At 38.0% G+C, this 24,459-nt stretch overlaps 1 protein-coding gene across 9 annotated transcripts in view; it reads left to right on the forward strand.

Annotated features, from left to right (window-relative positions):
* SIPA1L1 (signal induced proliferation associated 1 like 1) overlaps nucleotides 1–24,459 on the forward strand; it is a 211,992-nt gene that overhangs the window by 150,992 nt on the left and 36,541 nt on the right. For all 9 annotated transcript variants that reach the window (XM_071558228.1, XM_071558232.1, XM_071558225.1 and 6 more), the window contains 6 exons: nucleotides 1,935–2,109; nucleotides 11,830–11,933; nucleotides 13,189–13,346; nucleotides 17,183–17,759; nucleotides 18,855–19,129; nucleotides 23,298–23,573. In XM_071558228.1, the coding sequence (XP_071414329.1) occupies nucleotides 1,935–2,109; nucleotides 11,830–11,933; nucleotides 13,189–13,346; nucleotides 17,183–17,759; nucleotides 18,855–19,129; nucleotides 23,298–23,573 (1,565 nt within the window). The remainder of the gene's footprint in view (nucleotides 1–1,934; nucleotides 2,110–11,829; nucleotides 11,934–13,188; nucleotides 13,347–17,182; nucleotides 17,760–18,854; nucleotides 19,130–23,297; nucleotides 23,574–24,459) is intronic.

A 24,459-nucleotide genomic window follows, 5' to 3' on the forward strand; every position in this document is an offset into this window, starting at 1 on the left:
TCATCATAATAAATTGTGACGTTGATTTGCACGTGCTTTGTATTTGCTTTACCAGTAAATATCTTTGCTTCACGTTTTAATATTTCCAGTTTCTAGAGGGGCTACAAGAGAGACTTCTTACAAGGGCAGGTAGTGACAGGACAAGGAGAGTGTCTTTTAGCTGACAGAGGGAAGGTTTAGATTAGACATTAGGAAGAAATTCTTTACTGTGAGGGCGATGAGGCACTGGAACAGGTTGCCCAGAGAAGCTGTGGATGTTCCATCCCTGGAGGTATTCAAGGCCAGTTTAGATGGGGCTTGGAGCAACCTAGTCTAGCGGAAGGTTTCCCTGCCCACATCAGGGAGTTTGGAACTAATTGATCCTTAAGGTCCCTTCCAGCCCAAATCATTCTATGATTTTATGCTGTACTTACATTTTATCATACGAAATTTGGGTGTGTTTAGAAGATACAAGTCAAGTAGTGTGTCAAATGATAAAATAAGGGACATTCTTTAGTGAGGAAAAAGAAATGGCCTAGAACTGTGACTCGTTACATATATCCTTGTCATCATTCATCCTTGGTAGTAAAGGAGAATACAGTAAAGTTGCAGTTTTTAGCGTTTTAAAATTTTACTTTAATTAGAGACAGAGTAGACCCACTTCTGAAGGCCTTCACATTATCCCACCGTAAGTATAGCAAGTTAAAATTAATGCATTTCAGTTTAATTATGTGTCCACATTGTCCTAGCAAGTTCAAAAACCTTTTTCTCACAGGTAAGGATAGAACCTTCTCAGGGCAAATCCCATTATATTCAGATAGCTTTGCTTCCAGTGCTATTGCAAATAACTGTTTTCACTTCCCACTAACCTGTAGCCCAAACTTGTAAATCTTATGCCAGTTTTGATAGATGTTCTTAGGATTTTGCTCTGGCATATCTGTTTGGTGTTTATTTGAAATAAAGCCTCTGAAAAAATTCCTGTGTGGGAGGAAAAACTGTTTACCTGGCAGTAAGGATGCATTTCTGCTGGATGAATTACATGCTTAATCTCCAAGGCTCTCCCTTCTCTCTGAGTTCCTGCCTGTGAAATTGGTTTGGAGACAGCAGTAAATGGCTGTGGATGCTGCTTTCTAACCTTCTGCAACTTCTGTTTCTGTAGTCTGGATGTACATGACATGAATGTGCTCCTTTTTATGTGTATCAATTTGTAATTGGTGTGGTCACAATTGTGGTTGGGTAAAATAGTACCTTACTCACATCTTCAGCCTCTGCTGTATTAGGAACATCAAATACCAAATTAGAGGGAAAATAGAAATAAAAAACACAGATGTGTTTGAAGATCTGTGCTAGTAAATAGTATCCTTAAAATGTTACCACATTTCTCAATTTAGCTATTTTCTTTATTACTATGTATTTAAGTCAGAGTTAGCCAACTGAATGTCAGGGACTCTTTCATCATTGCTACCAGGTGAATAATTTCTATCATCTCCTTGAAATGAGAAAATGTTAATTTTTGTCACTTATTTTAGAAATGAGTACATAATGTGCCCTATCCTTCTGCATGGAAGGCTTAGCATGGGATAGTAACCATGGTACCAGCCTAAGAGTCAAGCTCCTGGTATTACTCAGCCATCGCTTCCCATGTGGCTCAATGTAAGACATTCACTATTTGCAAGTTGCAGTGTTGGCCTCCCGCAAATAAACAACATTAATGTTTGTTTCACTTCAGATAGCATTTTGACATCTTCAAGTTAAATATGCCATCATCGGTGCAGTTACAATGGAAAACAGTGGGAGTGTTTGGAAGTAGACTAACTTGTGAAATTAGACTGATAATTAGGGTTTTATTTTTATTTGTGAATTATGGGTTTATTAAAAGGGAGATGTGAATTCAATACATACGTTGCTGCATCACTTGGTATACATATAAGAATTTAATCTTTTTCCCTTTGCAGTTAAGTTACCAGCTTAAGGTGGGTATCATGTACTGCAAAGCTGGGCAAAGCACAGAAGAGGAAATGTATAATAATGAATCGGCAGGTCCAGCCTTTGAGGAGTTTCTTCAGCTCTTGGGAGAACGAGTTCGACTCAAGGGATTTGACAAGTATCGTGCTCAGCTGGATACAAAGAGTAAGATTTTTTAATTTCCCCCCTCCCTCAGTGAACAAAACACAAAATATGGTTGCTAATGGCCTCTTTGCAGAGAGTTCTTAAAAACAATGTCTTTGCTGTCAGAAGACACTTGCTCAATATTATAAGTGAAAGCAGAGCATGTGTGTAATTTGACCCATACCCATATGGTCTCTCAACTCTGGTAATTACTGGATTTTTGTACTAATTTGGTTTGAAATTACCACTAAAGCCGCAACAAGAAAGCAGTAACTATGGAACCATTATTGGTATTGCAAATCCATCATCGGTGTGTTGTCTAAAGACTAATACAGTTGATATGTCCTATTTTCTTTTAATGATATGCTTCTAGACTGTCACCAAATCGTTTTGAGAACCCATCTATGGCACTCCACCTTGACAAGTTGTTCTGTAGTGTGTCTGTTGCATGCTGTTTTTCTTCTAGGCAATTTTGTCTTAGTCATGATGTCAAATATATTCCTCCCTCTGTCATTTTTTCTTTTGAGTTATGGAAATTATACTGGATTTGACACTTGAATTATCACCTCTAACTGTAAAACATATTGCAACAAAAATGCAGTGGCAAGATGATCTTGGGTGACCATATCTATAAAAATAACTCCCTTCTATTGGAATCAAACATGTGAAATACCTGTTTATTAAGTAGTACATGCTATATTCAATTTTTAGATCTATTTAAATGACTCAGGGGTAAATTTTAGTCTGTATTCCTTTTCTTTGAGTATTAGAACTAGCCATTTCCTATGGAAATTTTTTGCTGTTTATGTCCCTTGTGAGGAAGGAAATTGAATAAGGAGTTGATTCATGAAAGGTGAAAAAGCATTCATCAACTTTGGTGCAGCAAAAGCTGTGGAATTGTCATGGGTCTCCTAGCATACATACAGTAACTTGTACTTTAGTGCTCCACCATTCTACCTCGTGTCCTTAATTCCTACTGGAATAATATTGTCATCTTCTCAGGCTGTTCTTGACTAGTCTGATCATCAGTCCTGAGAGAGTTATAAAACCTGTGGTTTTAAACCTAAATTAATACCTGTTTCATAGACATGTAACATTGAGCCTGTTTTCTTTTACTTGCTGTAGTTGTATTCCCTCTGTTGTAGTTACTCACTTGAGTGCATTTCATAGAATTACAGAATGGTTTGGGTTGGAAAGGAAAAGATCATCTCATTTCAACCCCCCTGCAGTTGGCAGGGACACCTTCCATTAGACCAGAGCCCCTTCCAAGCTGACCTTGAACACTTTCAGGGATGGGGCATCCTTAGCTTCTCTGGGTGACCTGTTCCAGTGTCTCATCACCCACACAGTAAAGAATTTCCTAATCTAAACCTGCCCTCTTTAAGTTTAAAATAATTTTCCCTTTTCCTGTTACTACATGTTATAGTGTAAAGTCCCTCTCCAGCTCTCCTGTAGGCCCCTGGAATGCTGCTATAAGGTCTACTCAGAGCCTTCTCTTCTCTAGGCTGAATAAAACAAATTCTCTCAGTCTTTCCTCATAGGAGAGGTGCTCCAGCCCCTGATCAGCTTGGTGGACCTTTCCTAGGCTCCCTTTGACAGGTCCATGTCCTTCCTGTGCTCACTATCCCAGAGCTGGATGCAGTATTCCAAGTGGAGACTCAGTACTGCCGTCCAGGTACTGGACACAGTACTCCATTTATATGTTGCAGATGTGTCTCCTCTGTGCTTTTGTGATGTTGTCCTTAATAAGCCAAGTCTCACTTACTGGTATGTGAGGTGTGGATTTCTCTGATGTCCCCCCCAAACCCATGCAGTGTTACCAGATAACCTTCCTATCCACTCATCCAAGTTTGAATTCAGTCTCTTTAATTTTAGTAGCCAGGATTATATTCATGATTCCAGATGAGATCCAGGCAGTTTCTCATTGTAACATTTTCTTTCCTATAGTGGAAATATGTACTATTCTCAGGCTGAGTTTTCCTTCTCTGCAGCTCTGAACTGTTATTTTATTGGTTATAAAGATAAGCTATGTCAAAAATCAAATGCGTATGTAAAACAGAGAAAATACTTAGTTCTGGGCTTGTATTGTGACTTTATTTTCAGTAGTTAAAGTAAACTAACTACTCTCTCTCTTCCCTTTCTACTCCTTCAGTTAAGACATCAAAAAAACCCTAACCCTTGTTTTGGTGTCAGTCCGCACACACAGGTTTCTAGTATATGTAAATGGTGGATGATTAAGGGTTGATTCATCTGCTCAGATACATCCATGAAAGCTGTAACTGTCATTAAGTACTTTGCACTTTCTTCTAAGCAGCAAAATTTTCCAGAAATCTTTCAAGTTCGTTCTTGTTGCTTCCAACTCAAGGAAAGAATTTTGGCAGATTTTGTGTTTAGGTACTAGAATTTAGCACCTGTTGAATGGAAACGTGGACTTTTAGTTGACTGAATCTCTCCTGGTTTTGAGAGTTGTCTCCTTGTAATGAAGGTTTCTCCTCTGTATTAAGAGCTGGTAGGTCACAGTGCTCAGGTTTTCACAATCCTCCATTCTGTATCTAAAAAGACAAAAAGGCTTTATGTCAACACTTCACTGTGATCAGAGGGGAAGGGGAATCCTCTGAGTGGAACCTGCTGCTTTCATGAAGAGTTTCATACTTTTTGTTCCTGTCAAGGTTTATAAGCTCACATGCATGGGACCTCATCAGCTAGAACTGCTGAGGAACTCTTAAGTTGTCTGAAATCTTTGAGGTTGTGTTGTCTGCAGGCTTACTGAGAAAACTTACGACTACACAGCATGCAGGAGTTCTTAATGAGTAGATGCAGACAGCGGCAAATGTGAACACTGGCAGCAAACTTCTATAACTGGTCTCGATGGTATGTTCTCCTTTCTCCCAGTAAGCAAAGCAGAGACTGGAGCTGGTGAAAGACAAGGTGCTCTGGGGACACAACACTAAGGTCTGTGGATGGCTGCTTTGGAAACAAAGCATACTCAACACAAGAAATGGAAAGGAACAAACAAAAAAACCCCCAAACTCCACAACAACAAAAAAGCCACTTTGTGGTGGGCAAAATCCTAAAGACCAGAGATGGTCTCAAGAGCTGCATCTCGGATGTGGGGAATATGTGAACAGCAGAATACATCCATGCAATACACCTTTAATAGCTACCCTAAGTAATCAGTTTGTTTGCCTTGGCCCAAATGTAGGAAGAACTGCAAAGAAGAAGATTGTGTTTTTTACCGAGACTTCGGTTTATAGGTTTCGTTTAAACAGCTGGGTCTACAGCTAGCAAGTGAGCTTCTCCATCTTCCAGCTCTGTGCTCTTCTGTTGCTAGAGATCACTGTCTTGAAATAGTTCTTGCAGTTTCGTTACTCAGGAAATTTTCCTGCATAAGTTCAGTGTCACCACAGTTGATTGCAGAAATGTGCTTAAAAGCCTAAGATAGATCAGATCTATGTAGGCTGCTTGGCTAGTTTCTGTACTTCTGACCATACTTGGTAACCTATGAAAAGCAGTTGCATGAGCTGACACGTGAAAAGATTTTCTCTGCACGAAAGTGAGCTGATTTTGTGTATGTGCTCTGAAAAATTTCACAGAATTTTTAATCTATGCAAATTTAGAAAAGTAAAGTTGCTCTGTCAAAAAGCAGTTTCAGAATAGTTGTTGTTCTTAGAAATTTTTAGTTAGGGCCTAATTGGTAAGTATCCGTAACAAGTCCTTTTTTTAGAAGGAGAAATCTCATGCATCCTATTAACTGAAAGCCTGTTTAGGTGTATTGGATCCTTCAAGGGCTTTAACTTTGGAGCTCTGCCAGCCCCACTGTGAAAAAGAGATACTACTTTTCAAGTTTTGTTTGTTTATTTCTAGAACTGCCAGAGGGGAACCAGTCTATCTCCTGGCAGCCTGCAGACTTTGGATAGGAATTAGAGCTTGAAAATGTCACCTACCCTGCAGTGGCTAGGAAGTTTATGGGCATCACATTAGAGTCATAAACATCACAGCGATCTTTTAAATTATAACTTCAGTCATTTTACTTTATTTTCTAGTTGTAATGCAGGCCTTTTTTCCCCCTCTCCCTCACTTAGTCCTATTTCTCAGTATTTTAAATTGGTATATTGGATCAGCTCAATAATGCTTGGACTGGCTTCTGCCTTGTGGAGAAGCTCCCTGCTGCTATTACAAGGAATAAGGCATAGGATTCTGTGAGCAATGAAGAACTTACACTGAGCTTTGTGTACAGTTCCTATATGACACAGACAAGTTCTCCACTCTGGGGTGGACTCATAGGACCATCAGCAAGTTGTTTATAGTTACACCGAAAACCAGGAGGAGATCAGCATCCAGTTGCTCTGAGTTGGAGTCCTCAACAAACAGAATCCAGGTCTTCTAATGAACTTTCGGGACTTCTGTGCTAGTCACAGGAGCAAAGTCTAGAGCCTGTACAAGGCCTTCTCCACCAGGAGAAAGTTTTAACTATTGAACTGCAGACTTACAGCTCCTCTTGAACTGAGAGGTAAAAGCAACATCAAGGAAAAACCTGACTGCAATACACCTGAGCCAGCCTAAACATTGATAAGGAAACTTTTTTGGTGAGTTATCAGCCCTCTCCCATTACACAGCAGGAGGATTTGAAACCATTTTCCACATTTCAGTTGAGTACTCAAATCTCCTGAGTGAAACAGTAACAACAATTCATATGACATTTAGAAAGAAACACGTAGCATGTGTTACTTGGATTCACCTGCTCTGCATTTACTTGTACCACGCACTAATTCCAATCAGACTAATAAATGCCTTTCTAAAGCTTTGTAGCACAGCAAATGGAAGTGTCAGGCAAAGGATGTGATGACTTAGATTCTTCTGTTGTGATTGGCTCAAAGAGAACCAAAAATTACGTTGTACCCCATAAAGAGGGATTTAATCAGAGGTAGTTTAGTTGCAATGAGAAATTTGCAAGTGTAAGGGATAGAGGAGTCACCCAGTGTGGTTGACTGGCATTACTGTGTAATAAGGATTTCCTTTGTAAGCAAAATTGCTGATGCAATCCAACAACAGCCAAGTACTTAAAACCAAAACTTACCCGGTTTAAATAAGGCTTTCTGAATTTTAAAGCTTTTACTTTCGTTAATGGATGATAAGAAATGGTTTGTCATGTCTGAATACTGCCAATTCTTTTATGTTGGGGGGCTTTTTTGGCACTCATTCACTTTTATTTTCCCTATCCTGTTCATAACAGACAGTCCTTTCACACCCCAGATTGCAACAAAAGAAACCATAGCCCAGTAAGTTTGCACCTTCAAACAAGAAAATTAGGGTTTGCTGAGATCCACTTTTCATCATCTAGGTCAAAGGAAAAGCAGATTGTTTAAAAACTTCACTATGAAAAATTGCTGGTTTTTTCTCTTATATACTAGGCAAGAGGACAGACTTGGAAAAAAGGATGTTGGGTTGAGGAGGAAGTCAGAATTCCAAAGTAGTAGTAGGAGGGATGTGTTCATTTTATACAAAAGAATTTTAAAGAGTGAAATGATGTATGTAACAACCAATATAATGCAGGCATGCAGAAATTCAGAAGTAGCAGCAAATAAATTCAATTCTGACACTGAGGGGTTTCAGCTATTAAGATGCTTAAGAATATGTTATGAATGAGATTAACTCCTGTAAACAAATGTGTTTCGTGGTAACAACTTTCAGAGTTGGATAAAATATGATTACATGGAATGTATGCAGCCCAACTGCCCTGGAGAAGAGTAGGCTGAGGGGACACTTCATCAGTCTACAGCTTCCTCACAAGGAGAGGTGGAGGGACAAGCAGTGATCTCTTCTCTGTGGTGACCAGTAACAGGACCCAAGGGAATGGCCTGAAGTTGTGTCAGGGGAGGTTTAGGTTGGATATCAGAAAGAGGTTCTTCACCCAGAGGGTGGTTGGGCACTGGAACAGGCTCCCCAGGGCAGTGGTCACAACACTCCAAGCCTGACAGAGTTCAAGAAGCGTTTGGAAAATACTCTCAGGTGCATGGTGTGACTTGTGTATGGTCCTGTGCAGGGCCAGGAGTTGGACTCCATGACCCTTGAGGGTCCCTGCCAACTCAGGACACCTTCTGTTCTATGGTAGTGCACGCATGTGTGTCCAACAGAGTCGTGGTGTGGTTGATGCAGGAAATGAGGAAAGCTGATTAATGTGAGTTGTGGGAGTTTATTTGACAAGGTTATAAACTTAGCTAATAATTGTAGGTTTCTGTACTGCATGTTTAAATACTGCATGTCTTTCTGGCTAAGATGGGAGAAGAATATAAAAACTGAACAGAAATTATTAAATAGATAAAAAATCTAGGCAATGAATGGACTTCGAATTGACATTTCATTTATGGGGTTGTCAGTAAAACTCAGTGTTTTTGATGAAGTAATACAAACAGATTGCCTTCCTAACTTACACTGTATAACATCTTTCTGACCATGTGGGAATAAGAATAGGCTTACTCTTGGGTCTGAGGCATTTGCTGGGGGACCAGTAGCCAATGGAGGTCAGAGGTTTCTAAATTGCTCAATAAGCAGAAAAAGAGATGGGGGAAGTCCATCTGCATTTCTCTGCCTTTGTGTTACATGTGTACTCTTGTATGTTACAACTGCAAAGATCCTGTACTCCAAAATTCTTTCTGAAAGCAACTTGGATATTGCAGAAGTTGAACATGAGTGCTTGCTGTAATCCTTGTATGTGAGAGAGAGAAGAGTAGTTTTGACAGCTGCTGACAGCAAAGGTAGAGGGGAGCGACATTAAGTTTGGGAAATTTTTGTTCTCATGCTTTTAATTGTGAGCTCTGCGGCAGTTTGTAGGAATGGCTGTCCTATCTCATCAGTATCGTTTACCTTTTTGTTCTCCTAGAATTCCTTGCAGTGTTTTCCTTTGAAACACTGAGTTTGATTTTCTACTTGTAATGGATTTTATACAGTTTTGTAGTGCAGAAGTTGTTTAATCTTCTGTAGAAGCAGCTGACAGTCCTGTGGATTCAGTGAGGTGAATTTTCAGCAGTTTTCCAGTGGTGTCAGTCAGTTTTGAGCACTGTTGGTGTTGGGAAAAACCACTTAAATGTGACTCTGTTAAGACAATCCTTGTGGAGATAGCTGAGAGTCATTGGAAGGACAGAAGATTAAGGTGATTAAGGATTAAGGTGATTAATGGTGGAAGATAGAAAAGATCAGATAACACCTGAGCTAAGTAGCCAAATCCAGTAATGGGACAAAGCTTGGAAGATATGAATAGCTGTACCATAAAGGGATGGCAAGAGGGGATGTCTTCAGTGTAAAAAGGTGCTAATGAATTTGTAGATCCCTGGGCCTCTGTGAAGTAGAAGGAAATTGAAGTAGTTTGCAGTGAGGGCTCACAGTTCTGACCTTGAAATGATGGATTTTATTCCAGTGCGCAATCTTGTGATTTGCTGCAATGGCTGGGATTTGATTTGATTTAAAACAAACACCTGTAATTATTGTATTGTATTTCAGAGAAAGGACAATAGGACTTTAAAAAGAAATCCCAATGGTGAGAGAGATGCTCAGCCAGTAATGGATATGGACTTATATTTGTAGTTGGATTTGAATAAGAGGAATTTGAGCTGTGAAGTGTTTTGAAATAACTGGAATTATTCAATGTGTCATTTGGATTATTACCTGATTATTTAGTTTGCAGAATGAGTGCTGTCCTGAGAATGAACCCTTTTCTGTCTAAGATGAAGTCCATCCAGGAAGGTTGAAAGTTTTTCTTAAATGTGTAGATATTCTAGCATCTTTTTTATCAGAATTGCTTTATTCTTTTCTCTCAACCCATTTTGGGTCCTTTCCCTTTTTTTGAGACCTTCCTTCCCTTGTGTGTCTCGCTCACTTCCCTGTATTTTCACATTTGCTCCCTCTTTCCAGTTATTTGGGATATTTTTGTATGTTCTATTTATGAAAGAGGATGTACAAATTAGCATCTTTAAAGACAGACAAATAAAGCCAATAAGAGTTACATTTATGTTTAGTTTACTGTCAGGTGCATCCCCCTCCTTCAGTGTGCATTGCAGTGAACAGGCCAAGGATGGAGGTGCTGTGAACAGGAGTGCAAGATGAAATTATTCCCTTTCAGCTGTCCTGCTGTTCTAATTAGCATTAAAAAAATATTTAGCAGTTAACTAGTTTATCCTACTGGCAGTATTGAATGGTGGAAAAGACAGCTCAATCTCCTTGAAACTTCAACTGAGAACTACTATTTTTGTAAGGTTGTAGGAATCTTTTATTTCTAATTTTCATTTCTTTCCATGTAGGTGATCTGAAAATGCAAAATTCTTATGCAGCTCTTATGTAGAAAACTTTCTATTTTATATTTTGGATCATTTTGTGGTTTTTCACTTACAGTAGAGCTACCTCTCTTTTATTATTCTGAATCTGAACTTCTCAGTGTTTATTATACCCAGAATCTGGGTAAAGAAACTGTAGCTGTAAATGCCTCACAATCCTCAGAGCTATTATCTTCTTAGTAGCCTCGTGTCTTTGCTAATAATAATAAAAAAAGAATATGTAGTTTTTAACAGTTCTTTAAAATATGCTGTTATTAGTATTATCTATTTATATAATTTAGGAATTATATAATGTAATAGCATGTTTATATAACTTCAGATAACCAGGATGCTTTTTTTTTCCCCATATATGTATAAAGCTAGTTATTTTTAAAATTCTGTTTGAAAACAGTCTTTTTACATTGTGGACGGTAGTTGTATTTAATAGAATATACTCACTATTTCATCTTTAAATGTGTTACTACTTACATGAATCAAACATTTTTCAAGGTCACTTTTTTGAGACTGAAAGAAAGGAAAAGTAAAACCAGAAGTTCACAGTTTGTCATTTAATCCAGTGTTGTTTTCAACCAACACTTTGTAAACTCAGTAATTTCTTTTTTTTCATTCTAAACTTCATAATCCTAGTTTTTATCATTTTCTTTCCGCATGAAAGTATCTCCATCCATTTATAATTATTTCTGTGGCCTGTTCCTGGATCACTTCTTTTTCTTCTATAACTTTTAAAACAGGATGGCCAGAACCCAAACAGGTGAGAGTACCTTTGATCAGTATACCAGCATCATGATGCCATTGCTGTGGGCTGTTTCCATCCTTGGTTCCAAGCATGCCAACGTCCTATTTGGAGTTTTGCCTGTTCCTGTCCAAAAAGCACCTGTTCTAGTGAAGGTTTTATCTGACTTCATTAAGTTAATTTAGAGTACTGATATTTATGTTTCAGAGAACCTATTCTGTCTTATTGTGGGTTATATGTCCATTGCAATTTAATTATACATCAGATCATGGTATTATTTTGCAGTATCTGTCTACCTTGCTTTTTAAAGTTGCTTTTACATTCCTTACAGTTCAGTTTCATTCCAAGACATTGGGTGGTGCTTGAAAATTATCTCAGACTTTACACTTTTCATGCTTAAATAGGCTTTCTTCAGGATCTTCTGGTATAAATTTCCTATTTCTAAGAAGTTTTTCTTAGGGAAAAGTATGCAAAATTCTACAGGCCATCTACATGCAGCATTTGCTTTGGCAGGTGAATAAAACTCTGAATTAAGTTCTTATTTGCTGATATTTCAGCTAGGATTGAGGGTGAACAAGAATTCTTGTTTTGACTGAGCATTTTCTTTGATAATAATGAGGTTCTGTTTTTAAACTTTTTTTTAAATAATGCTTTTCTTTTGTCTTTTTTCTTTAACTGCAGCTGATTCAACAGGTACTCACTCTCTATACACAACATACAAGGACTATGAAATCATGTTCCATGTTTCTACTATGTTGCCCTATACTCCAAACAACAAGCAACAGGTAAAATGGGCTATGCCTATTTAGAATTCTTTTTTCCCTCCTTCTCAGAAGTAGATGAACTATTGAATGTTCATGACAACTTTCATTTGTTACTAATGAAGAAAACACTTAAGGAACCAAAAGTAAAAGTGGCTGTGCTTGTGTTAGGAAGATGAGCAAAACAGATCACTGTAGGTACATCATAGGTAGATATTTCTCCACTGGACTGTTTTCTGTTTAATTGTGCATTACTTTGTAAATAATATACATTATTCATTCACATAGTAAATAATATACAGTAATGTCAGTAGCACATCTGTGTTACATGAATAAGAGTTCATATCTTATGTCAAAAGGACCATAATGTACTTAATGGCTTTAAATTACTTTAAACCCTCTACAGCTAAGTCAATTGCCCTTTAAGGTTTGCATTTGGCAAATTGTAATATGCACAGAATCAGGTAATGAGTAGGTGGTCCAGCACACTATACAAGAAGACAGGAGTCAAAATCCCTTTGTCAAAATCCTTTTTATCCCTCTTTCTTTTTCTTTTGTTATTAATTATATTATACTGAAGAGCTGTGTAGGCTGATCTGCTTTGTTACACTAAAGTACTTTAGTCTTGTTAAACACCAAACCATAATGTTGTGAATGATATATATGCATTTTATTCTAAAAATGATGCTTTGTACTTCTGCAAATAAAATAGAAACTTCCTTTTACAGTAGAAATTAACATAGAATTCATTTTACTTTAGTTTTGTACACTTCATGTTCTACTACTTTGTAGCTTATCTTGTCTTCTACTGCAGTCATGTAGTTACTGGAAGAAGCGTAACAAAGTTATTATACAGTGTCTTAAGGACAATGACAACTATTTTCAACTTGAAATAGAACCTACCACTGGTTTGTAAAAAAGTGTGACATGAGGAATGTTTTCCTGCTTTCACATATCACTGATTACTTTTGATAGTAGCAGAGTTTGTTGTTGTTTTTCCCCTTTGTTTAGCTTAAAATTTTCCCTTATAAATTCTTTCTGTATGCTACATATGAAAATGAAATTGTTATGAAAACTCCCATGCCTGAAATTTATTACATGAATAACTAATTATGGTGTTTGCTACGTGAATCCTAATTTGTTTCAGTTTTCAACTTGAAGTATCACTTGGGGAAAGAAATTGAACAAGAGTAATTTATAATAATGAGAAATAAATAATGGAAAATTTGTGGGAAGTCTGTGTTTTAACCTATGCATCTTTTTTCTCTTTGTCTTAAAGCTTCTGAGAAAGCGACATATTGGAAATGATATTGTGACAATAGTTTTCCAGGAGCCTGGAGCACAACCATTCAGCCCAAAAAACATTCGGTCCCACTTCCAGCACGTCTTTGTCATTGTGAGAGTGCACGGGCCCTGCACCGACAGCGTCTGTTACAGGTACCTCTTGCCACAGTCACTGGAAACGTGCGGTTTGAGTGCAAAGGGAGGTCATTCTCTTCAATTCTCAGTAGGGAAATGTAACAAAAGATAGGGGTTGGGCAGATTTTGGGCTGTGTGAATTTAGAGCACTTTTTAAGAAGTAGGAGTATGTAAATGAAACACACCCAGTGAGGAAATGCCTGATGTCAGGGTGTGTGTATGTGTGTTGGTACAGTAAAATCACAAGTGAGCAGTTCAGATCTATAGAAGACCCTGTGAGACTGAAGGCAGCCAAGAATAAACAAGTCACACCTGCTTGGAGGAGTAACAACTCCTGAGAGCTTTCTAATGGGAGCTCCTCAGGTTTCTCACAGCCCCTGGAGAGGTTCTTGAAAACATCTAGGATAAGTTCTCCTAATCATTGGACTTGTGAGATATGGGTTCTAACCAATTGAAGTTTCTAGCGTGGTGGCGTGTAACTCTTTTTAGCCAATAAGCTGTAGTTCTAACCATATATAAACTGTGGGCTATGTGTAATAAAATGTCTTCACTATGAATCTCATAGGTTTGTTGTGTGAAGTCCTTTCTCTCCGCAGTATATTGTTTACTTTATATGTGCACGTGCGTATCAAGCATTTGGAAATTACTTTAAAATGGCTTTCTCATTTCCTTTTTATTCTCTTTATTAAGAGGATGCTAGAGGAATATTTTTGCATTGAAAGAAATAGAGAAAAGAACAAAAACACCCTCCATTTCTTGGTCACAGAATTTGGTCATCTGAGCTTGTGTTGCATTTTTAAAATTAACACAGTTAAAAAGTAAGACTTAACCTTTCAGAAAGAAGCTAAGGTCTCTGAAATATTTTAATTTCTCATCTCACTGCAGTCCAACAAAGAAATTACAAAGAATTATGCAGACAAAAAAATAGTCTGTGTGACCTTAAAGTAATATGATTAACAGGAAAGGGTAATTGTCTATTGGTTGCTATCAATAGTAATTTCTAGTGAAATATAATAAAAAATTGAAAGATGAGACTCCTGTTTAGCATATTTTTTTAATTGTATTGCAAACCTATGTTACAAGCACATCCTTTCATGATTAGTGAAACTTTTTACCTTTGTTATATCCTAAACTCTGAAAGTATTTTTATTTTTAAGTATTGACTGACCTCAGAAAACTTTTATAAAGCTTTTTCATTTAAAATAGGAAATGTTGAGCAGTGGATTTAGAAGAGTAGATACCTTGAAATTAGGTAGCGTTAGAATTAACTTGTGTTCACTGTAATATAAGTATTCACTTAAGGATATTATTTTTATGAAAAAGTATATTTAGAGGAAAATCAAAGACCGCAGTGTCTGAGGTGGTGTATTTTTTTTTCAAGTATGTATAGAAGGTTCAAATGCTTTTCCTCAGAAAAAAACCCCTTTGTGCATGTATTAACTCTCCTGAAATAGGAATGTTCATTTTCATGCATCTCATTGACAAATTCGACTGTTATATAATTTATGTGGACGCAGCTTGTTCTTAAACTCTTAGACATATGTTTCAACTCTGTACAGAAAATCATTTTGAAGTAAAGGGAAGGTAGGAAATGCATCCACAAGGGCTGCAGATGCATTTTCCATTTGAATTGCATATTACAGCATAGACCAAGATCTGCTTTGGGCTATTATTTTAAATAATATGACTGCATATTTTCAATTTCTCTTTTTTAAAAGGCATAGGAAAGGTTTGTACTTGCTAAGCTGTAATAAATTTAAATATTTGAGGGTTCTATTTCTGACTTTCAGACTCCTGAATCACTTCATTTTTCAAGTGTTTACAACTACCAGGCCTGGAACTGTTACTGGTTACTTAATAGTAATTTTGGCTTCAGTGATAGGATAAGCTTAAACTTTAAGGGGAGTGGGGGAAGCAGGTAGGAAAAATCATTGTGAGTGATACTGGAGACCACCAGAATATTGTATATTCTCTGTACTGTCTTTAAGATTAAAATTCTGTCTTTTTCTGCCATCTCAGTGCAAACGCTTATTTAAACTTAGAGAATTCTATTATGAAAAGTTTTTCTAGGAAACTTTTCAGTTAGTCTGACCTCTTTTTCACTGAATTATTTGGAACAGTTTCATCGATTCATAATTCTAGACAAAACAGGAAACCATATAGCATAAAATGTACTGGAATTTATATATAAAAAACCTACATAAAAGGAATAAAGCACTGTCTTGGCCAGTGATTCTCTTTCCCAACTAAGATAAACAATATTTCAGAAGTCTGGTGTCTCTGTTGGCATCACTTGCTTTTTAGAACTCCTCTAGCAGGCATTAAAGTTTGAAATCTTATCCCTGTGAGTCATGATATTGAAAACCAAATCAAATCAAATCTTACTGCTAGTTTTTCATTGCACTTGGTAATTGTGTTTAACACTTAGGCTTCCATCTCTTAATAACAGACCCTTTAGGACCACGGAAGGTGAGTCAGATAGTTGCTTCATGAGCACCCCCTGTTGCATAGATATGCTGCCTATGTTTGGAGGAAACTTGACTGCAGTGACATCTTTCAATATCAGTTGTGAGAAAGTATAATTTAAAAACCCCTCCAAACAACAAAACTAAACCAACCTAACAAAACACTCCACCACTCAAAACCAGAAGGTATGGTTAAAGATTGGATGGCTTCATTTCCATTTTTGGTGTTCCTGTGTACTCTCTCAAAAGATCTACTCTGCAGTCTCAATTCCTAGTATTTGGGGGAGATTTCTCTGGTTATGTTTAAGGATTCAGATAAAAACAAAATTTGAAAATAATGCCAGCTTGTTTTCTAAATGACACCTCACATAGTTTTCTAATGCGATTAAGTTTCAACATATTCTTCTTATCTCCATTACTGTGGTATTTTGGCCAAAATTAGGTAATGCTTTTTCAAATCTAGTTATAAATATGTGCTAAATCCTTTTCAAACTGTGGGAGCATTTCTTGTCACAAAACTATTGAAGTGCAGTTGTCAGTCTTTTTGGACAGATTGCCAGGTGAATGGTACTGTGTTGGAATGTCACATCTTCAGTGATGCCCAACAACTCATCTGATTAATATCAGAAGAGAATTGACAGTTGAGAATAGCTAAGCTTATCCCCGTTGCCTAAGGCAATTTTATTATCAGCCCATCACTTGGTACAGAAACTAAAAGGAAGAGTTGAAAAAGAAAGTCTCTATTTCCACTATGTATCTGGAGACTTTTCAGAAATTTATTTCTAGTTTTTTTTTTATCTACTTCTATCACTATCATGCAGTATCAGCTAGTGAGGTTTTCAATCCAGAAATGTAAAACACAAACCAGTAGTGTGATGTACCTGTGCATTCAGTCACCAGAAGATGATTTTCACAGTGAAACTGGCCTTGTGAGATGATTTTATTGTACATACCTTTTTAATATGTTCATTTAATCTGTATCTGTAGTATTGATCATACCTTTTATGTTGCTTTCAGATGAGGCTTTCATCATTAGGTAGCTAAATTCTAAGGTGGGCTTCGTAATAGTGTGAGTTGGAAATTTTCGTTTTGTACTGAAATCAGAATTCAGAACTATCACACATGAGGGATTACTTTGTCAAAAAAACCCCGGCAATTTTAAGCTGTAGTAATGGGAATGACTCAGAAGTGCCTATATGCAAAAAAGAAGTGACCCTCTATATATTCAGTAAGGGAAGGATAATCTCCACACTGGCAACATGAATATGTAAATATAGGCATATTGCTGAGAAAAGAAAAGAAAAAATTGAAGGGTAAAAGGGAATGTATTTTCTGTATGCAAAAACTGTATAGAGTGAAACACTGTTTCTTCCTTTTTCTTTTATTTAGTGTTGCTGTGACAAGATCCAGAGATGTACCATCCTTTGGACCACCTATTCCAAAAGGTGTGACATTTCCTAAGTCAAATGTGTTCAGGGACTTCTTACTAGCCAAAGTCATTAATGCAGAGAATGCTGCTCATAAGTCAGAGAAGTTCCGCGCAATGGCCACCAGGACCCGGCAAGAGTACTTGAAAGACTTGGCAGAGAAGAATGTCACCAACACACCTATTGACCCTTCTGGCAAGTTTCCCTTCATCTCACTTGCTTCAAAAAAGAAAGAAAAGTCCAAACCTTATCCAGGAGCAGAGATCTATAGTTCTGGTGCGATTGTATGGAGTGTGCATGCAAAAGACTACAGCAAGGGCATGGAAATAGACTGTCTCCTAGGCATCTCTAATGAGTTTGTAGTCCTCATTGAACAGGACACAAAAAGCGTGGTGTTCAATTGCTCCTGTCGAGATGTGATAGGGTGGACTTCAACGGACACAAATATCAAAATATTCTATGAGAGAGGTGAATGTGTTTCTTTGGAGAGCTTCATCAGCAACATTGATGATATCAAAGAGATCGTCAAAAGGCTGGAGGTTAGAATGTGTTATCTTGTTTGGTTCCCCTTTGCTTCCTTCTCTCACCCAGCTGCCAAGTAAAGCTTAAATTTAAGTAATGCCTGAGATTCCTAAAACTGTTTTAATTGTTTGTCATGAAATCTGTAAGGACTTTCCTGCTCTTATTTCTCAAAATCCAATATAGTTTTCACTTTTACCAGATAACAGCCAACCTCAGCTGGTTGTGTGTGTCAAAAATATCCCAGTATATTCACAAGACCAAGTGCTTCAGATGTGTAATTTGTTCCCACACAACAACTACAGAAGTGTCCCAGTATTTCTTTGTCTTGTTTTCCTTCCCTTTCTCTGTTTTATAGGCTTGTTATATCTTGTTTCAAATGAAACTGCAGTGTCTTTGAGATTGACTTAGTATGTTGCCAGCAGGGTACAGTTTCAATCCCCTTTGCAACCTTCAGATATTCTCTGAATGCATGTGGTAAAACTAAGAATGCAGTGAATCATGATATCTGTCTGTGAAAGATCTGTCCATGCTCATTTTTTATCCAGTTAAGTTATGGAAGGACGTGTTATGTTTCACTGTCTTTCCTGTAACTTCACAACTGTAGTTGTATAATGACCAGAAAAAGAAGGAAATCAAGGCCCTGTTAAATTGCATTTGATGGTATTCATGCTCATGGGACATAGAAGAGTTGGCATAGTCCCCAGGTTACTGTGCTTCATAGCTGCATGCCACCACATTTTGACTGAAAGTAATCTTGGAGCTTAGTGAAATAGCTAGAAATGTAGAATGTTTATTTGGTTACTAAACCGTTAAAGATAGAGGTACTTGTGTAACTCCTCGTGTTTTTCTGTAGTGTGCTGCCGTGTGCCTTCTGAAATTCCTGTGGTTTCAGTAAAAATTCCAAGGCTAACCTGATTCTACTGAAAACACTAGTTTGCGTGACAAGATCCATCTTGGCTGATCACGTGCCTGGGACTGCATTGCATATTCCTTGATCGTGTCCCACCATTGTCTTGGGAGTTGGTTGATTGTATAAAAAAGGGACCCTTAAAACCTCTGTTAGCGTTGGAAGTCTCTCAATCTGTTAATTCTGTCTCTGTTTCACTTCTCAGCTTGTGACTAAGGGCTGTGAAACAGTGGAGATGACTCTGCGTAGGAATGGTCTGGGTCAACTTGGTTTCCATGTGAACTACGAGGGCATTGTGGCAGATGTGGAGCCCTACGGCTACGCGTGGCAGGCGGGACTGCGGCAGGGCAGCCGGCTGGTGGAGATCTGCAAGGTGGCTGTGGCCACTCTGAGTCATGAGCAGATGATTGATCTGCTCAGAACATCAGTAACAGTGAAGGTCGTCATTGTCCCTCCATATGAGGACTGCACACCTCGCAGGTATTGTATGGGATCTGTCTGCTCTGAAACTGTATCTTATTTTTGGGGTCATGGCAGAAGAAACCATGGTATAATTCTAACGTAGCATCTGGTACTGTAAGGCCAAAGAGGAGAACAAGAAAAACTGCCCATATTCTGTCTGTAGGCCACCCAAAATATTAGTTGAATACCAAAATTTAATAATTATGTGAAGAAGTGCGTGTTATCTTTGAATTCCGTGGAATTTAACATGGGAATCAAACAACTTCTTGGGGACAATTGTGTGTTCAGCATGCACCAAAATGAGTCATACTGCCCTGCCTGCTATCCTATTTGTTGGTAATTTGTAATGCCTGTGCATGTAATTCTTGAAAGCAATGAAGAGATTTACATTTTTCTATTTTCACAGTAAGTAAGGATTTAAATGATAAGGGTTTATCAAAGGTAGTGGATCTAGCCAGAGAAATTGCTTCAAACAGTATTTGTTCTTTACTCAATAGTTGATCTTGCTGCATCTCTCTCACTTCCCATCCATGTGAAGTCTGAAGCTTGTGTCAACTATACTATTGCTTTTATAGCTTAAAAATGTTGCTTGATCAGAAATAAGCAGCAATGTGTGCATTTTTGTTAAACTGTACCTTAAGTCCCTCTATTTTTCCTGAATTCACATGATCGTTTTTATTATTTTGACTGCTCCTGTCTGACCTCTCAACATTTGTCTGTAGCATTCTGCCACATCACTAAATCTGATTCCCATATTCCTGATATCCCGTGTTTGCATCTTGCAAATGCTATATGATTAAAATGAAATGATCTTTAGTAGAATAAATTTGCCTGCAGGCTAGCTGAAGATTTATGCTAGATTTGCCAAGAAGTCAGTGCAGTTAGCAAAGTTCAGTGTGTTCCTTGGAATAGGAGACAGAGCACTTTGCATGGCTGCTTTCTAATCAGTCAGTATCTTTGTAGGGTAGTAGCTAAATCCTTGTCTGCTTAATGTTGGAGCTGAACTTAAATGCATATTTATTACATTGATATGAAATCATGTCTTTGAGCAAAGACCTTGCATAAAAGATCTGTGTTTGTTTTTACTGTGAGCAGTATTAACTCCTTTTGTAAATGGTAGGAAAACAGGAGCAAAGGAGTTTGTTTTATCTGTCCTTTAGTTGTCAGTGGAAAATTGAATACATGTCAGGAATTAAAATGAGCAGTGACATAAGGTCGCCCATGAGGTATTTGGAAAGCTTTCGAACAGTATTTAGCAGCTCAAGCAAATGGAAAGTTCAGCTGCAGTCATTGCAAAAGGATTAGAGCAGAAAAGTCTGTGTGGAAAGCAGAGATCCTGTTATTCTGAACTAAATTAAGTACAGCCAAAAGCAGGCTTACGGTTAGTGTGTCCAAACCCATAGCAGTAAGAGAAATGACTGCACTTTTTGAAATACTGTACTCAGTGAGTTTTGTTGTCTTGTAGTGAGCAAATGTTCATGGTGAGTTATTGCTAGTGATAAAATTCCATAAAGCAGCTCTAGATCCTGCTTACTCTATCAAAATCATATAAGTTCAGAAACTGTCCTGAATTTGCAGCTGTCCTACATATAGTACTAGAGACTTCACTTAAATGTTTGCACAAAGCAATTTCTTTTTGGCAATCAGTTTTCTGAAATTGGAGTCCTTTTGTTGTGTCCTCTGGAGGTCATTTAATATTTCTACTACAGTAACTTCTGCAGACTGTAACTAAAATGAAGATCTGTTCTGCTTGGAACAGTACATTCATATGAGAAGCAGTCCCTATCCCAATAAATTGATTAGCATTAAGAGGAAGATCAGGGATGCAGTTAGATAAGCTGACTTGACAACAGGCACGTGTACAAGGTCATCAGCAGATGCAAAAATATATCCAGATACCTCAAGTCATATTTCAATGCCCTATGCAGAGAAAGGCCTTATTATGGTTATATCTCTGCTAAACCATGGTCATTAAAACATTGCCCCTGAACTCATTAGTGGACTGATTGCTGACCTTGAAGTTAAGGACACAGCATCAAGAGGAAATTGTGTATTCCTTCTTCTTAAACTGGGATTATGTCTGAAAAAACCCAACAAAACAACAAGAAAAAAAGAAGAGAACCCCAAACTACTGAAGCACATAAGCACTGGGGAAAGAATAGCAGAAATATAGAATATGAAGAGAAAATAAAAAACAATGATATCAGTATTTTAGTTCAGTTGTGGACTTTGAAAACAAATCAGCTGATCATCCCCATCTCCTGTGCAGTGGATCACATCAAAGTAGCCTGGGAGCACTTTCAGGTGAAGCTCGACTACATGTGCTTCAGAAGCACACCTCATGCCTTCCAACTGCTACTTTAATTTACAGGTCAAGACTAGAGGGTAGGCCAAAAATGGGTTTATTTTATGGGACAGAAAGACCTCAGCATGAACTGTTTCACTTGTCTTCTCCTATTAGCCTGCGCTACTTGCTAATGTCAGCATGACCAGATACAAGTTCTCTGGTGTTTTATATTTTCACTGGGAAGGGATACTGGTATTTCTCACCCCTCATGGCGTAGTCACGTAGAGGAAGAGCTATGAGTTCAAAATGTTGCACTGATTGCTGATTTTTCTTCCCATAAGATACTGATGTGTGTAGATAAAGTAATCATGCTAAAAAATACCCACTTAGAGATACAGAAACTTGTCAAGAGAAATACCAAAATTATCCTCACTGAAGCTGAAGGTCACATCTGTTTTCCAAATATCTCATTTGAAATGTATGCAGAAGTTTGCCCTGCTTCTTATGTGGACTGCATTAGCTTATGGCCTGTTCTAGTTCAATTTTTATGCTCTTCTGTTCCCCAGAAAGCAATGGATATCTTTTGGGCTTGACATCTGCAGTTTTAAACAAATGTTTTGTTTTCATAATGTGCAGATTTATCAGCTGAGGTACTCTAAAGCCAAAGATGTTTGAAAATTAAGTGTAGTGCCTTATTTCGTGGGACTCTTGACTTTTAATGTCTCTACATCAGAAAGATGTGTCTCAAAAAGAACAAATATTTTAAGTCTGAGCTTGTCTGGGTGTTTCCTAGGGCTCAGTATTGGGGCCAGTCATGTTTAATATCTTAACCATTGGTCTGAACAAAGGGATTGAGTCCACTCTGTCAGTTCATAGATGACACTAAGTTGGGTGGGAGTGCTGATCTGCTGGAGGGTAGGAAGGCTTTGCAGAGGGATCAGGATAGGCTGGATCAATGGGCTGAGGGCAGTTGTATGAGGTTCAGCAAGGTGAAGTGCCAGGTCCTGTGTTAGGGTCACAAGAACCCCAAGCAGTGCTACAGGCTTGGGGAAGAGTGGCTGGAAAGCTGCCTGGCAGAAAAGGACCTGGGGGTGCTTGTCAGCAACTGGCTGAACATGATCCAGTCTGTGCCCAGGTGGCTGAGAAGTCCATGGCATCCTGGCCTGTATCAGCAATAGTGTGACCAGCAGGACAAGGAAAGTGATTGTCCTCCTGTACTCACATCTCAAATACTGTGTCGAGTTTTGCCCCCCCCCCCCCCCCCCCCCCCCCCAAAAAAGGCACTGAGGTGCTGTGGTGTGTCCACAGAAGGACAGCAGAACTGGTGAAGGGTCTGGAGCACAAGTGCTGTGGGAGTGGCTGAAGGAGCTGGGGTTGTATTGCCTGGAGAAAAGGAATCTCCAGAGAGACCTTACTGTTCTCTACAGCTACCTGAATGAAAGGAGGTTGTGGCAAGATGGAGATCAGTCTCTTCTCCCAGGTAAGAAGTGACAGGACAGGAGGAAATGGCTTCAGGTTGTGTGAGAAGGGGTTTAGATTGAATTTTAGGAAAAATTTCTTCACCAAAAGGATTGTCAAGCACTGGAACAGGCTGCCCAGGGAAATGGTTAAGTCACCATCACTGGAGATGTTTAAAGGATGTGTGGATGTGCTGCTTAGACATGGTTTAATGGACTTGGCAATGCTAAGTTAAAGGCTGGACTCAAGGATCTGAAAGGTGTTTTCCAACCTAAACATTTCAATAATTCTAAAATTTGTTAAATATTTTGTTTCTAAGAAGCAAAATCTTATATTTGCTCTTCTATAGAATTGATTTCTCTGTATTCAGATTTCTCTTCTTGTGAACTGGATGTATTTATTTTATTTTTTATAGTAACATCATAATTCTTTCGTTTCCAGAAGTTCTTCAGAAAACTACCGTATGCCAGTGATGGAGTACAAAGTGAATGAAGGAATGAATTATGAGTTCAAATTTCCCTTCAGAAATAATAACAAATGGCAGCGAAATGCAAGCAAAGGACAGGGACCTCATGTGGCTCCAGTACCATCTCAAATACAAAGTCCAGTGCCATCTAGGATTGGCTCTGGAAAAGGAGAGGGGAAAATGCCACCCCCGGAACGAGCCAACATTCCCCGGAGTATCTCTAGTGACGGGCGCCCATTGGAGAGCCGGAGGTACGTGTCTTCTTTGCAAAAGGCTTTTCATTGCTGCCCAAAATCTTGTCTGAAAAAATTCACAAGAGTTTTATCTAAGTATCTGAAGACTGCTTTTAATCTTAGTTTTATTTAGTCAAAAGACAGCATGAATAGCCAAAAGGAAATACCTTTCCTACATGATTAACCAGAAAATGAAGTACTCTGGGATTTTGTTTCCCTATGTTGGATGGTATTCTGGAACTACTGCATCGTTGTTTTAAGTGTTAGAGCTAAGTGTTCCTAACTAGTGCACTTGGAAAAAGTATATCAAAATATTACCTTGTTCATAGGCTTGGTGGAATCACCTAAAGCACCCAAGGCAGAAATAGCATCTGACAGAAATTTTAGGAGAATTCTGATCAGCACAGAAAACAAATTTATCTGACTGGGGAGTGTTAAGGCTTTCTAGGCTAGACTAAAAATGGTTTTAAATTTGGATTTCTCCAGTGTGATTTTGGGTTTTCTGGTTTTTTTGAGGTTTTTAAGCCAAGAAAGCAATTATTAAGATAAATTGTATCACAGTATTTTCATTCTTTCAGAGAAAAATATGTATTTGATAGTATTCTTATGAACTGCCATTGTTTTGATTATCTATACAAATCTGTCATTGTTCTCTGCAGTTACAATGAGATCTGTGGAGGGAAGCAAGTTTATAGCTTGTATCTCTTACTTTGGACAATTCCTTAGGAAAGAAAAAGCTTTAGATAGATTCTGATCAAGTTTTGTGGTTGAAAAATATAAAGCAGTAGTAATAAGATGCATATTGTAGAAAATGCAAAGAGCATTCTAATGAATTAACTTAAAGCATTTTTCACATCATGAAGAACTGAGGATAAAAAAAATTGTTCAAAGATGGTACAGCCAA

The sequence above is a fragment of the Pithys albifrons genome, chromosome 6 (genome assembly GCF_047495875.1).
Source record: "Pithys albifrons albifrons isolate INPA30051 chromosome 6, PitAlb_v1, whole genome shotgun sequence".
In the NCBI taxonomy this organism is placed as follows: Eukaryota; Metazoa; Chordata; class Aves; order Passeriformes; family Thamnophilidae; genus Pithys; species Pithys albifrons.